At 44.0% G+C, this 15,481-nt stretch overlaps 2 protein-coding genes across 4 annotated transcripts in view; one reads left to right on the top strand and one right to left on the bottom strand.

The window, feature by feature from the left end:
* Nucleotides 1–163: 163 nt before the first annotated feature.
* Nucleotides 164–11,154, bottom strand: accs (1-aminocyclopropane-1-carboxylate synthase homolog (Arabidopsis)(non-functional)). The gene is made up of 16 exons (XM_080437728.1): nt 10,866–11,154; nt 9,480–10,175; nt 7,443–8,194; nt 7,050–7,109; nt 6,788–6,858; nt 6,200–6,269; nt 5,461–5,527; nt 5,042–5,139; nt 4,634–4,711; nt 3,976–4,076; nt 3,184–3,273; nt 2,859–2,904; nt 2,289–2,430; nt 2,039–2,181; nt 1,697–1,850; nt 164–1,204 (listed from the first exon to the last, which is right to left on the bottom strand). The coding sequence occupies exons 2-16, from the start codon at nt 10,144–10,146 to the stop codon at nt 786–788; spliced, it is 2,958 nt and encodes a 985-aa protein (XP_080293854.1). The 5' UTR covers nt 10,147–10,175; nt 10,866–11,154; the 3' UTR covers nt 164–785.
* Nucleotides 11,155–11,828: 674 nt separating this feature from the next.
* Nucleotides 11,829–15,481, top strand: part of furinb (furin (paired basic amino acid cleaving enzyme) b) — a 116,879-nt gene continuing 113,226 nt past the window's right edge. Inside the window, exons 1-2 of one of the 3 annotated variants that reach the window (XM_080437620.1) lie at nt 12,863–12,989; nt 13,022–13,120. The gene's annotated coding sequence lies outside the window, so the exon portion shown is untranslated. Of the gene's footprint in view, nt 12,328–12,862; nt 13,121–15,481 lie in introns of those variants that run through there. The other 2 variants (XM_080437618.1, XM_080437619.1) reach the window with 2 other exon arrangements.

Consider the following 15,481-nt stretch of genomic DNA (forward strand, 5'->3'; position numbering starts at 1 on the left):
CTATCTCCTCTCACATTGTTCTCATGCACATCTCCAAGTACCCCCCCCCCCACCTCCCACGTTTTCTACCTGCCATGGACGATGTGGAAAAACCTCTGACAACCCACCCAAAGGCATATAAATACTGTCACACAGCTTTAAATACCCCAAAGTACCCATCAAAACATCGTGTTTGGAACAAAATTACAGAATATAATAAAGTATAGCTAATAAATGTCTTGCAGCCAAGATAAACTTGATAAAACATGTTGAAAAAACAAGTGTAACTCCAGAAGGAAGTCGCTCAAGCGGAAAGCAGTAAAATACAAGGCATTTTAATTAGCAAACCAACAGGATTTAATTAAAATTAAGGCCTGGGGGAGATAGATACATAAAATGTATTTACAGAATCGGTAACTTGGCAAAAAAGTGGAATTATATCAACCGTTAAAGTGCATATGAGATCAGAAACAAGAAAACAAGTTCAATTTATAGAATTAAATCTTGAGAATAAAATAAATTGTATTTTGGTCATTTCACATTTGGCATTCACTTAGAGTCGCAGTAATAAGCAAAAGTTTTGCTTACAAAATATCAAGGCAAACTCTCATAGCAACATAGAAATAATAAGGCATCCACGTGCCTCACTAATCATTTTTCTCCATCTCCTGCTGTCTTATAATATGAAATGAAAGTAGTCTTTTAATCCAGATGAAGCATTCTACCATAAACATGGCAGAGTAGAATGAGATGCTATTTTTGGGGGGCCTGGGTACCTACCACCTTCCAGATCATCTGTCCCAACTCTACTTACTGGCTCTTTGCAGCAGGTCTTTGAAAACGTCAAGCATCTCTGGGTCCTCCCCGGCAGCCAGCTCTGGGGTGTTCTTCTCCAGCCAATCAGAGGAGCGGATCTGCTGTTTCAGAGCACCAATCAGGGAGTCCAGATTCTCTGAGGGCTGAGATGTTTGGCAGTCGAGCAACACAAGCTCGTCGCCGGCCAACGGGCCAGTGTCTGAGCCAGGGCTGTCCCGCTCCTTCCACTGGTCCGATGACTTGCTCTGGGGTGACGATGTCGAATTGACAATCACAGCATTGTCTGAGTCAGCGCTGTCCTTTTTCACTGACGCTTTTGTGTCTTCACTGGTGTCTTTGATAAGGCCCGAGTCAGGGCTGATGTTTTTTTCTTCCGTTTCCTTCAAAGCCTCCTTAATTCTCTTCATGCCTGAGCACACACAAACAAAACAAATTAATCGACGATTTCAAACAATAGATACCGTCCAATGACATTGTTCAGGGACTTCATACACGCAGTGGTGTGTTCTACTGTGTTACGCTATATAAGTAGTATACCGTCCAAGAATATATTTTTTTAATCGTATACCCTAACATATCTGAAATGGGAGGGAATAATATGGTGTACTGTACCCTCAGTCTCTGAAAAAACCTAGAACACACCACTGCATACACGGCAAGAGAGACAAGTATGAAATGAGTCCCTGAGATGTGACACCTTCTGAATGTGATTAGAACCCGACTGATGAGCGATATACAACTTAGAGCTTGTAGATCGGCTATTTTTGAAAATGTTAAAAGGTTATAAATCGGGACAAATCAACTGCATAATTGGCGATACCGATAGCTGATAATTAGCCAGACCAATATATCGGACTCTAAATGCAGAAGACAAAAGCATATGCATTCATCACAGACTGACCGAGCTGTAGGTGAGGCAGTTGAACCGTGAACACGATGCGGAACCAGCCTGGCGTGGAGCAGGAGAAAGCCTGGCCACAGCTCAGCACCACCTTGTGTCTGAGGAAACACCTCCACAGAGACAGCTCCTCCGCGAATGTCGCCTCCCTGAGGTACTACCGAGGCAGACACAGACAGAGAAAGAGAGAGAGAGCAAGAGAGAGAGAGAACGTGTCAAGCATTCTGCCAAATGGGCAGGCACATTCTTATCATGGGGCTTCCAGGTGTGATAGTCTAAGAGGGAAATGGATGTCACAGCTCGTGATGAGCCAATTACATCCCACCCGAACACACAGTATAGTACCTTCCTAAGATCAGCCCACACATAGAAGCCCACAGGCCTGTGTAGGTAGGGAATGTCCAGGCTCTGCAGCTCTCCTGTCAGGTAGCTGTGAGCTGCTTGCACTCTGCGTCGGTTCTGAGGCAAGAACTCCTTGCTGATCCAGTCTGGGGGAAACAAGAGGTGTGTGTGGCGATGATAAGCTCCTTAAGTTAAAATATTACAAAATCCCAGCGTAGCGTTATGTGTTAACACAAGCAAAGTGGCTGCATACCTCTGTCCCGAAGCAGTTGTGCCATCTGGTACTGTATGGGCCCAGGGACACCGTGGAAAGAGCCCAGCGCGTCCAAGGCATCTATGAGGTCTCTGTTGTCAGTGTACAGAGTGCCCACTCTGATGCCTGCCATAGCAAAATCCTACATAAAGAGAGATATTGTTGGTACTGCAACAGACCAAGACACATTCAAGTAATACAAACAGATATGGGTTTAAATAGCTCACATTCGCACAGTAGCCATTTTGCTTTTACGTCATACCTAAGAACTTATGACATACTCCGTGCGTGAGTAGTAAAAGGAATCACTAAGTACATCTACTGTATGTAAGTCGCTGGTGCAGGACAAAAAAATAACATTTTTTATTAGGAAGGAATAAAAGAAGTCTGTCTGTGAATTCGCTGGTTGAAACATTGTACTGCCTGTGCAAACTTTTACAATTATTCCTATACTCCTCAAGTATGTCATAAGAGCAAAATGGCCACCATGTGAATACGGTCAATAGAAATAGCATGTTTAAATGGAACCAAATAGACCTTAATAGACTGAGGTTTTTACCGTGTACGTACCTTGCTGACTCCCCACATGACGTGGGTTCTCAGTGGATCAGGAAAACTACAATAACAACACAACATGAATATTTTCAGTAGGGAGATGACGCCTTGATCCACAGTATCAGGATTACTAAGGGCACTGGTTCTCAACATGGGGTCCAGGGACCCCTGTGGATCCTTGAGGAGGTTCCGGGGAGTCCCCAGCTAAATGATTGATAGCTAAGGTCCCAGAGATAAAACATCATATCAAATGGGGGTCCGTGGCCTAATCACACTGGGGATCCTTGAGGTTGAGAATCACTTGACTTAGGGCATCGCAGAGGTTGAGGTCATACGTTACCTGTCGAGGCTGAGGACGCTATGAAACGTAACAGACTCATCAAAGACCGTCAGCATGTACACCTCGTCTACAATGGCGTGGAGCTCGTGTCTGCAGCAGGAAATGGCGGATAGGAGGGTAGCACAGTGGAGGGGGAAAAAAAATAAAAATAAAAATGTATATACTATTCATCTTCCTTGGTTTTACGGGGTTAGCAATTATTTATGGGGCAGATAATGCAAGCTGACAGCAAAATGGTTCCTTCAGTGGCCATCCTCAGGGAGCTATGTAAAAGCGCTGTGGTTTATGGTTACAACAGCTCGGTGCCTTCTAGGGTCCACGGAAGGGGGGGGAACTCTGGCAAGATCATTTAGAAAACAACAGATGATGCAGGAAATTCCTTGGCCCATGGCTGCACTTGACAATATGCTGATGGTTAGAAGAGGTGATAAAACTCCATCAAGAGTGCTTGATATTCCACACACGGGACAGAGCTCTTGGCTGTAAAATGAAGGAGTCTACGCTAGGAAGTTGTCTGCGGCGCCGCGGCTAATCTCCTAAAGGGCCAATGAGACGGTATGAGATGCGACAATGAGACGATTAAGCCTGATTTATACTTCGCCGTACAGCCGTCTTTTGCTCGCCAGAAATATCCGATCTACAAGCTCACATGTCACAGATGTGAGATCGTGTGACACATTGTGTATTTTCGGCGAGCCATAGAGCATAGATTAGGCATATTGGAGGATTGGAGGAGGGGGCCCCCTGCATGGGATGTTCAGGAGGTAAGTAGTGTACTACTGTATACTGTACCTTTTGGCAAACTCCAAGAAGCTAACCATCTCCTGTGGGGTGTAGATCTCAGCCAGAGGGTTGTGGGGATTCACCAGGACAACACCTCGGATAGTCACCCCCTGGGGGGAGGGGAAGGGAACAGTTCATTTATTTTTAAATGAATAGGAAACAACATAACCTTTCAAAACACAGACAAAAACAACAAAATGCTCACAGGGTCTGTGACGCAAAAAGGAAAAAATAATCCACAACACTGACCCAGACTTAGATATAACATCGTGTTGGCTGACAAGGCCCATCTTCGGAGAGGAGATAAGTTTGAACGTACTGTTCATTTCTTATATTCACTTGTTATCATGGGTACAAGGCTCTGTAATGGATCTGAATATTATAGAATTAAGACGCCACAAGTGGTCTGGAATTTATTGTTTTGAGTACAGCTTGGTCCTAAGGCAATCTCCCCACTATCCATTGTACCGTATGTGTATAGTCTGATCTCCACTTTTATCAGAGAACTTCTTGACCACCGACCTGAGTGTGTAATGTACTTCTCCCGTGAGCTCACATAATAAAGTACTATCTTAGAAATACTAAGCGTATCTGACTCCGTTTGCCTCAACACCCTGATTGATCCTGAATAACACAGCAATACTGTATGTATGGATTCCCGAGTTACCTCTCGCTTTGCCTTCCCTAGAGCGTCTTCCAGTTTGGCCACGGTAAGGTGGAAGGGTCGACTGTCCTTGCCGCTGGCCTATAAATACAAAGTAACACAGGGGACATAAAACACAAACAATCCCTTACTGGACCACTGAACATAACATTTTGTAGAAGGTCAAATAGCAGACCTGGCCAACAACAAAAAGTAACACGTATAAAGCACTACACAAATGTATCAAACACACACACTCAATCAATTGCACAATAAGTGTACATTTTCAGACTTTTGTATCTCTCTAGAGAGAAATTTGGTTTTGCAGTCAGACAACACAAAGAGAATACACAGTCATCATTTAAAGCGATAGAGACACTTGTTGGTATTGGTATTAAATTGTATTACAAGCCATCTTTATACTGTACCTACCTCACAGTCAAGAGGAACGTGAAAGAGATTCACATCACTGTACAGACGCAAATCCTCTGTGATCACACCGTAGAATGGAGTAGGAATTAGGATGGAATCTAAAAGAATGAAAGGTTAATATTTTAAATATGGTCTAGCGACTAGACTCTAGTCTATGAATAAAGGGAGAAAAGATATATACAAGAAAGATCTCAGGCTCACAATGCATCATCGCGTTGTGAGCTTGTAGGGGTTAATTGTTATGCAAAATGTTCCTTTACCTTTATTACATCTCATGCAGTGATGAAATACATTTTATAAAAATGGGTTAGTAAACATAGGAGGTTCTAAGACATTCTATTGCTATTGTATACGCATTTGTATTCATAAAGTTCCAACATGGATCAATTGTTCGTTGGTGAGTGCATGTGTGAATGTACCCTGAGGGTCGCAAATTACTGCAGCAATAGATGAGAAGAGGGAGCCGCATCCATTCATCACCACAACCTGAACACATACACAGTAATATGAACGCCTAATATATATACACCTACCATGAATTCAATAATACACTACAATTGCAGTGTATTATGTTTGCAAATTAAATTGGCCGCATTTCCTAAAAGCGCAACATTACTCTCATTAATTGAGTACTTGAATTCAGTTGAGTTATGGGTTTCTACCACTCTCTGTTAAAAATGAATAGCTAATAGTCCAGACTATCTTCATTCAAATGAATCTAAAGAAACACATGGCCTTCTGTGTCAGCAGTAGACGGTCCCTGAATACATGCTCTGTACACATTTCAACATGAGAACCTTCTTTATGCAACACTTAACCATTTAAACAATATATTCTTTGTCCAAGTTCCCCAGGGATCTGTACTTGAAAATAATCAATCTACAAGCTCGCAACGAGACGTGTTGCGAGCTTGTAGATTGGCTATTTTCATCAAATGTCCGTCAATTATGACTTGCCCAGAATAGGGACGCTAGGGTTCATGTGGTTAACTTACTGGCTATCCAAACAATCAGGACAAAAGATAGATTGCATGTGGTACTGCACTTTTCAACAGTTCAGCATAGATAACTTTGTATTTATCCATGCTGGCACTATTTCAAACAGGCTGAAATGAGTGAGGTTCTACGATTGTATAAAATGCTGAAAACAGTCACTCACATTGTCAGCTTTCAGTGGGCTCTGAGAACAACAGTAGTGAGAAAGGAAACTTGCAACCTCTTTTCTCAGACTACAATGGGAAGAAAGAAAAGCCAGTTAGAATTACACAAGTCCATAATTTAGCAAATCAGTGCTTACGTATGCTTAATCCTTTTCCTGAAAAACGTAGCCTACACATTGCATGACTCATACCATACTAAACAGTGGAGAGTCCTAGCATTCCCAAAAAGGCAAAGGTGTGGAATAAAATAGAGACCACTGTATAATGCAAAATACTTTTAATACTTTCATACAGATCCTTTAAATCATTTGTCTAGGCACACGAACACACAAAAGGCTTTAAAACTTGGCAATGTGTTTTGAATCACAACAACGCTTATGCAGCCTGAGGAAGAGCTGTTGTTGTGAAAGCACATTGCCAGGTAGTATGCATGTTTTTAAGCCTTTTTGTGTGTTCATGGGCCTGGAAAAACTGTGCAAAGGATGCGTATTTGAAGGTATTACTGTATGTATCTTGCATTATACAGTGGTCTCCCACCTTAACTTTTGTTCCATACCATAAAGTGACCAAAAACCAAACAGACATACAAGCCATGTCCTTTCCAGTCTGGGTACTGCAACAGGGATGGATCAATGTGCACCATGTCAGGCTGGGTCAGCTATAGCAGACAGGAAAACAACAGGCTAGTAAATAGGCAGAGCATACTGGTCATGTCCACCGTAAAATCCTCAGTGTTAATCTATCCATTTGTAACTCATGATTACAGAGCTGCACAATACTCAATCCAGAGTACAGATTTGCAGCTCTTGTCATATATTTCCCAGCATGTGTCCCTATAACCTGACTTACCCGCTTGTGGAGAAGATCATAGCAGAGCTTGTTTTCACTGGTGCCCATGTTGATAATCCCCTGGAGATGAGGAATAAAATAAATAAATGATCATATCATTAACACACATTAGGGCAGCATTAAGCCTAATTTATACTTCGTATGACAGTGTCATGTGGTGAAAATAGCTACAAAGCTTGTAGATTGGCTATTTCAGGCACGCGACACCGTCCTACGACGGAGCGTAAATCAGGCATAACAAAGTACATCTCACATTGCGATGATCTGACAACTGTCTGCCTCCTATTTAATATCCCAACAGCAATATATCGCCCAATATATTGGTCAAACCAATATATCGGTCTTGCTCTGCACTACACAAGAAAAGCCCTTAAAAACACACTCCACGCTCACACTGGGGTTGTCTGTGTCATGGTGTTTGTCCGCCTGGTACTGGACGGCGCCCTCCTGGAGGATTCCTTGCTTCTGTCGGATGGCGTTTCCACGACTAGACAGGTACACGCTGTGTCCCGGCGTCTCTGCGCCCCTCAGAGTCGCCAGGATACTCTCAGCAGTGTCGCAGGCCTCACGAGTTGGAGCTGATGGTGACTTGGGAGTCTCGCCGGTGGATGTAGCCTGCGTGGCGGGGCCGTCAGGATGTGACGGCTGAGGCGAAGACGATGAAGCTGAGCGCATGGTCTCCAGCGAAGCTGAGAGATTAGCTAACGAGATGGCGGCGTCATTAGGCGCCGAGGCACCCAGGTCGCCCTGCCGGACAGCCGCCAAGGCCCCGGCAAATACGCTGAGCAGACGTATCTCGTGCTGGCGCTCCTGCTCCGCCCTCCTCTCGTCCTGCTGCTCCCGCCGTTCCTCCGCCTGAGCCTCTCTCTCCAGACGCGCCTCCTCCAGGGAGAGGAGGCGCTCCTCTGCCGACTGCTGCCAGTTCAGGAAGCTGACCAGGGCCTTGTCAAGGCTCCGCTGGCTACTGCAGCGAGCGTCTCCACAGTTCCATGATCCTCTGCCAGCCCGCCGACGCTTCCTCTGCCTCGCAGCGGCCAGGGAGCGGCCACCCACCCTACCGGGCCTGTTGAGGGTCTCCTGCTGCATTGGACCACTGTCAGCCTTGGTCATACCTGTGGAGCCAGCCACGTTCAGGTCACTGAAAACTATAGAAACATAAACACAAAGGGGAGAGAGGAGTTTAAAATTAACTACCACTCTCTAATCCACACATGGGCAACATACGGCCCGGGGGCCGGACCCGGCCCTTTGACCATCTTAATCCGGCCCGCCAAGTACTCAAAGAAAAACAAAATGACCCCCACCAAAAATGTACATTCTACAACGCTGCCGTATGTTTAAAAAATATGTTTTTAGATTATTAACTAGACTCCAATTAATAGTAATTAATATTGAGTACCATACCTACTGCATTCCTCCATCCGTATGTACTCAAATGTTTTATGTTTATAATGTAACAGTGAAACAGTCAACCTTGAGTCCATATTTATAACATAATACAATGTGTTTGATCAGTGACCTATGGAGTGGTGCATATCAGATAAGATGCAGTATACATTTATAGGCTCATTTAAATGTTGATACGGCATTGTTTTATGCTAGTCATCTTTTTATTGTAAGGCCAAAGTACACCAGAGTGATACAGTACAGCTTTAACAGAACAATTTTCAGTTACAACATTTTGTAACTGAAAATTATTGTTGCGAAAGCAAGTACCTTATTGTAAAGTAGTCTGGTACTGTATGTCTACCAAATCCATGCAGTTTTAACATAATTCAGCACTATGTGTTTCAAGTTTTAATTCAATTGTACGATGTGTGGCCCCTCACTCACTTTATGGAAGTCAGTATGGCCCCCTGGAAAGAAATATTGCCCACCCCTTATCTAATCTCTGTAACATGTATTGTAAACAAATATTCTTACTGTACCAATGGGTTCAGAGCCATGTGTAGATAGTAGGGGGGGGGGGGGTACTAGTCTGGTACCAGGGAAGGAATATGTTGGGAAATTGTTGTGTGTGTATGCTGGAGTGCACGCGAGTACATGAGTATGCCTAATTCAGTGTGCTTTCAGTGTGCTTTCTAGCATAGCTGGCCTCACCAAAAAGCCAATCAAACAATACCAATGCATATCATGAGTTATCTCACTGTCATGAGACTGATAGAATCATCAGATTCCACAGACTATGGTCATGTGTGTGTGTGCGCGTGCGTGCGTGCGTGCGTGCGTGCGTGCGTGCGTGCGTGCGTGCGTGCGTGCGTGCGTGCGTGCGTGCGTGCGTGCGTGCGTGCGTGCGTGCGTGCGTGTCATTAGAATACAGGGACCCTTTCAGGGCAAAGTGCCACTTTAAAAAAATAATGTATGTACATTAAGAAAACTAAAACCTATCAATCCTCTTCAGTCCCTAATGGTTTAATTTAAATGGCCCACCTGAGGGGGAGATCCTCGCATTTGCTGAGCCCTGTCCGTCCTCTGGTTCCAACACGGACTGCCCGTCAGTCTCCTGCTCATCCCCAGACGCATAGTACATCTCCGGGGCCGCGATGCCAGAGCTCAGCATCCCTTCTTTCACATCCTCACATTTGATATCCAGCAGATCCCCGGGTCTGGACGGATGACCGAACAGGAACCCGCCTGCGGACAAAGGGCCGAAGGCGCCCACTGAGCCTCCACCACCTCCTCCTCCCCCTCCTCCTCCTCCTCCCCCATGCAGGTATGCCTCCTGTCCGCCGGGGTTGTTCTGGAACACCTGCTGGGCTATCACGGCACCGCCCAGAGATGAGTACGTTATGGCCGGCCGGTTGGCCAGCACCCTGTCCATCACGTCGTAGAACTTCCACGAGCGCATCTTGTGGTTGTCCTTGATGCGGCGGTACTCCAGCTTCATCTTCTTGATCTTCTCCCGGCACTGGTCCCCGGTGCGGTAGATGCCCTTGTCGCGCAGCACGTTGGCGATGCGGTCGAAGACGCGCTGGTTGCGCAGGGAGCTCTCCAGCTCGATCTGCACCGACTCGTCGGACCACAGCTGGAGCAGCTCCACGATCTCCGGGTCGGTCCAGTTGCTCCCTCGCTCGTGCCTCCTGCCACGGAAGTCCATTCTGGATGTTTAAATAATAGGAGGCAAGTCTGCAAGAAAAAGAGACAGGAGGATGAAAAGTAATGAGGGGGGTCTGTAACTCTGAGCCGCGTACCAGTGTGCACAGTTAAATTACTTCAGGGGTCTTCAACGTTTTTCAGACCAAGGACCCCCTAGCTGAGAGAGAGATGAAGCAGGGACCCGCACTACATATTGTAATAAAATTGTTACAGATTAAACGTTTTCATATATTTCAAAGATAGCTTCATAGACTTGTGTAGCGTTGTGTTGGATTCATGTTATTGTTAATGTGTCTTTTCAGACAGTTATAACCACTTAAACCCTCAATATGTAGAAAAGTTGTACTTGGTCTTCTCTCTCCCCCCCCCCCCCCCTCTACTCCAAACCTCTTTGCAGCAAATAGCCGATCTACAAGCTCACAATGTTGTGAGCTTGTAGATCTGCTATTTTCCGCTAATGTTCCCCAAAGAAAAGGGATGCTAGGGTTCATGTGGTTAATGTTTTTTTCTTTCTTCTTTTTTTAAAGGTCCCATCACACAGATTTGGTGGCCCCCCTGTACTAACTCTGAGGACCCCCTAGGGATCTCATCCCGGACCCCCTGTTGATGACCCATGAATTAACTATTAATCTAAATCTGTGTCTGACTTATAATAGACCATTCTAAATCATAGCTGAGCTGAATGCATAATCTCCACGTCAATATTTGCTCTTTTCTCACCTTAAGGGGAAGGTGAATGAAGCTCTTCTGCTGCACAGGGGTTGTTGTGGAACTGTCACTTAGCTGGGACATCCATCCACGAAAGGTGGCACACATAATAACATCACGTCTATCTTTTTTTAACCCGGTTTGGACTGGTTCCGCTTGGAATTGGAACGACTTGACGGGGTGGCTATAGCGTGTTACACATGACGATAACGGCAATTTTCCCATAAACTTGCTATAAAATGGGCGAAAAGATAGCACAGAATCAAATGTACATCCGGGTTTACGGCACATGCGTGCTGTCCTTATTCCGGGATAAGTTTGGTCCGTGCTGGAAGCGGGCTACTTATACCAGGCTGGACAGAAAGTACCCGAGTCAGGAGATGCAAGCTCTGCACTATGGCGTCCTCTGCTGGACAGTGGGACATATTTTGCTGTAGTTTCTCTCTTTTTATTTGTATCCTTACTTAGGCCTACAAAATAGTACAAATACATGTTGTTTTCCAACGTCAATAGCACAATTCTGTTGTAGTTTTTTTGTTATTGTATTTCTATTTTAGTTTTGTACCTACTTGACTGCCAAGTTGCATTGTTAGAATGCAAGAGCTATATTGTACATAATATGTATTTATTTTTTGGTTTGTTTGTTTGTTTGTTTTACTTCACACTTACTTTGGCAATGGAATGCCAAAGCAAATGTGATGCCAATAAAGTGATGCCAATTAAAGCTACATTTGCATTACATTTTATATTCACTTTGCATGTGCGGCACATGACCGGTAGATGGCGGTCGCAGCCCGCTCAGCGGACCGCTCGCCACTGTACAGACAGGGACGAATGTTTTGTACACATGCGTAGCACGGGATGCGCTCCCACGGCGGGCCAATGGAGACGAGTAATGCACCGCCTTATCAGCGGGTACAGTAACACAAAACACGCGCATCACACCACTAAACGGAGTGGGCTGTGTGAACGTGACGTATTTCCTGGAGACTGGGATTTGTGGCTTTTTGTTGTCATCCCCGTGTTTCACGGTTGGTTTGGAGTGGACACACTTTAGTGCTTTTCTTTTGCAGGGGGTTTTGCTCTCCAAATGTGTGGCGACCCTCCCGGCGCAGCGGGTCCGTGCGCGTCTTCTGGTCCCGAAGCAGAAGAACCAGAACCCCCGTCCCTGAAAGAACCCGCAGGAGTTTGCAAATAAAGAACAATGGAAGCAAGTCGATAGTAAAAGGCGATGGTGATGCTGGTCGGACGGAATAGTTGCATTTTTGGAGACGTTCTTGTTGGTGAAGAGGAGGAGGAGGAGGAAGAGCGGGGGTGCGATGAAGGTGTCCGTGTGTTCTTTATTACGCCCACGACTCAAGTAGAGCCTGGATCATAAAGTTGAGGAGGAGGAGGAGGAGGAGGAGGGGAGTCTCCACCCTGGCACTGAGAGGAAGATGAGGCTCCTTCTCCATGGCATCTGACTGATCGACGGGTATGTATGCTTGACAACCTTCTAGCACAGTGGTTCTCAACCGTGACCCCCCAAAGATAATCATATCTGAACTGGGGACCCCCCACCCTGACGAGCACTTGGAATTGTAGGAGTTCAGGCATTACATTTAGTTTGACTCGGTTCCACAGATATTTTCTTTTATTTTTTTGCCTCTTTCATATATTATTTGACAATTTGGCCAATGTTTTGACCAGTTTTTATCGTATAGCTTGTTGATTACTTTTGATGCAGTAGGGCAGGCTAATGGTCTTTTTCTTTTCTTTCATTTTTTTTGTTGAGGTATTAAAACAGGTCTTAAAAGTCCTTAAATTGTCACTTCACTGTCATCTGGGGACCCCTGTCATGTGGGAACCCTCCTGGGGGGTCCCGACCCACAGGTTGAGAACCACTGATCTAGCACACAGAAGCATGAGTTGGGCTTTCATTGAATGAGGAGGGACAGTTAGTACAGTAGGCAGAGTGGGAGGGAACAATGGGACGATTTGGGGGGAAACGCTATTAGCGCACAAGTGTGACAGGCTGCGCGTCTTGCCACGAGACGACCTCCACTATACTTTACACTTTGGCACGCAGTCAGTCTGGGTCTGTTCCAGTTCCAGTCAGGTTAACAGTCAGTCTGGGTCGGTTCCAGTTCCAGTCAGGTTAACAGTCAGTCTGGGTCGGTTCCAGTCAGGTTAACAGGCTCGATCATCTGCTCTCATGTTATAGAATGATCTCTATGGAACAGCAGCCTTTTTAAATCACAGCGCGTCCGCACCAAACTTTGTTCTTGGTAAGATGAAGACACTTTGTCTTACTGTTGTTACACTGTAGCAGACTTAATAATGTCATCATACTGCTATATTGTAGACTTATTGTTGTACTGTTATATTGTAGACTTAATGTTGTACTGTTATATTGTAGACTTATGCTGTACTGTTATATTGTAGACTTAATGTTATATTGTAGACTTAATGTCAAACTGTTACATTGTAGACTTAATGTTATATTGTAGACTTAATGTCAAACTGTTACATTGTAGACTTAATAATATCATACTGTGTGTTTCATCGATTTAATGGTCACTTAATACTTTGTAGCAGATTTAATGTCATACTTTTACATTGTAGCAGCAATTTATGTCATACTGTTACATTATAGACTTATTTAATGCAGCACTTACATTGTAGCAGATGTAATGGACTACTGTTACATTGTAACAGACTTAATGCCATACTGTTACATTGTAGCAGACTTAATGCCATACTGTTACATTGTAGCAGACTTCATTTCATACTGTTACACTGTAGCAGTTTTAAAGTCATGCTGTTAAATTGTAGCAGATTTAATGTCATACTGTTACATTGTAGACTTAACGCCACACTTACTTTGTTACATATTTAATGTCATATTGTTACATTGTAGCAGACTTAATGCCATACTGTTACATTGTAGCAAACTTAATGCCATACTGTTACATTGTAGCAGACTTAATGCCACACGTAGACATTTACATTAGTAGCAATGTCTTCATTTATTTTTAAAATTTACATTTACAGTATAAGCGTAAATTGTACCTTTTGTGTTGCTCTCTCTCTCTCTCTCTCTCTCTCTCTCTCTCTCTCTCTCTCTCTCCCCTGTATTGTATTGTATTGTCACTCATCACTTAGTAACTTAATGTATTGCATAGTAAACTGATATCAAATGGGTTTAAAAAATATTGTTTAGGTGTGACAGTTAAATATTTGATTGGTGCTCATAATATAGACCTAATTGTTGAGCAGTTTCCTCACTCTTTCTCTACAGATCAGCAGGATATTTTAAAGAACAATAGAGTGTCCTGGGTTTGAAAGATAAGATAGTCAGATCTTGTTTGGAAAAAAACAAAACTTTCAGTGACCCAATGACCCAACTAATCCACACTCTGGTTATTGTTATTATTCCTGTATCATATCTAATGTAATACGTATTGAGAACTAAGCAGGGGAAGTCAAGGTCACAAAATGCATTTTGGGCTGGGGTGGACTTCTTACATAAAAGGATTGCAGTACTTCCCTATGTCAAAACATTGATTTATGATGCAATTGCTTTGGCTGCCAGTCAACCAGCCCTTCATAACAATCTTTGCTGGACTATGTCTTGCTCAAGTGTGTTCAGTGGCCAAGGCAATGTTGAGAAGTGCTGTGTTGTATAATGTATTCCTCTCTTGACCCGGCGAAGTTGGACAAAGTAGTTTAAAAAAGGTTTGTTTCATCTGGAGCAAATAAGTCCAGTTTGTATTTGTGGCTAGGTGCTACTCTTACAGTATTGATGATGCTCACACTGCTTGCTCTTGGCAGTATCTCACCAAAAAAAAAAGGGGGGGGGGGGGTGTTACAACAAAGGAACGCACCAGTGCAGGAAGAGAAACATCTCAACAATGGACTCCGTCTGTGGACTGGAACTAAGGGGGTACTGTAGCTGTCTGTACAACAAAAGCTTTGCAGTGAATAATAGTAACAATCAGGTTGCCTCTTTGTTAGAGGTGGGTTTCAGGAGCTATGTGCAATGTTACTTGCTGAATCGCTTCTATTTCACAGACACATTCCTGCAACCACTGACAAGTGGTTTTATCAGGGTTCATCTCTGTCTGCAGCTCATAGGCAATGTGAGCCATCAAATCAGACTGTAGCTGTACTCCACCATTGGCATCCTGAGCTGAGTCACCCCGGTGCACTTCTCAGATGACGTCTGTGTAGAGATCACTGCCAGTTATGTAATGCCGTCCTTAATGCAAAAAAGGCTAAATGTAGCACGTCTCATTTCACAATCGGCCTTAATATCTCAATTTCACTCTCGAGAGAGAGAGGACATTTTCTTTGACTGTGTGCCACACAACACATTTGATGTGCAGTTCATTCTGGGTTCTTTTGATGCTTTGGTTTCCAGCTGTTGATTGTCTGCTACAATGTATGAGGAACCAGAACAAAATAATTGTACTCTCATGTAGCCTACTAGTACACAAGATGTAACACAATAAACATATCTTGGGTCAACGGAAGGAAAAAATAGAAGGAATCAAAAAAGAGACGACAAGGTATCTACATATTTGCACATACTCACTGATAGCGTATCCATCCAAACACTACTGTATGTACATGAGGTTTAGAAATAA

This window comes from Gymnoscopelus braueri (assembly GCF_963280865.1).
Source record: "Gymnoscopelus braueri genome assembly, chromosome: 9".
NCBI classification, from domain to species: Eukaryota; Metazoa; Chordata; class Actinopteri; order Myctophiformes; family Myctophidae; genus Gymnoscopelus; species Gymnoscopelus braueri.

Bases quoted from the DNA above. Each gene is read 5' to 3' on its own strand.
- accs (XM_080437728.1), bottom strand. From the start codon at position 10,146: ATGGACTTCCGTGGCAGGAGGCACGAGCGAGGGAGCAACTGGACCGAC. The intron at 7,110-7,442 runs GTGAGCGTGGAG...CCTCATCTCCAG, and splicing joins ATGACACAGACAACCCCAGT to GGGATTATCAACATGGGCAC. The intron at 1,851-2,038 runs GTACTATACTGT...CTGCCTCGGTAG, and splicing joins TGTGGGCTGATCTTAGGAAG to TACCTCAGGGAGGCGACATT.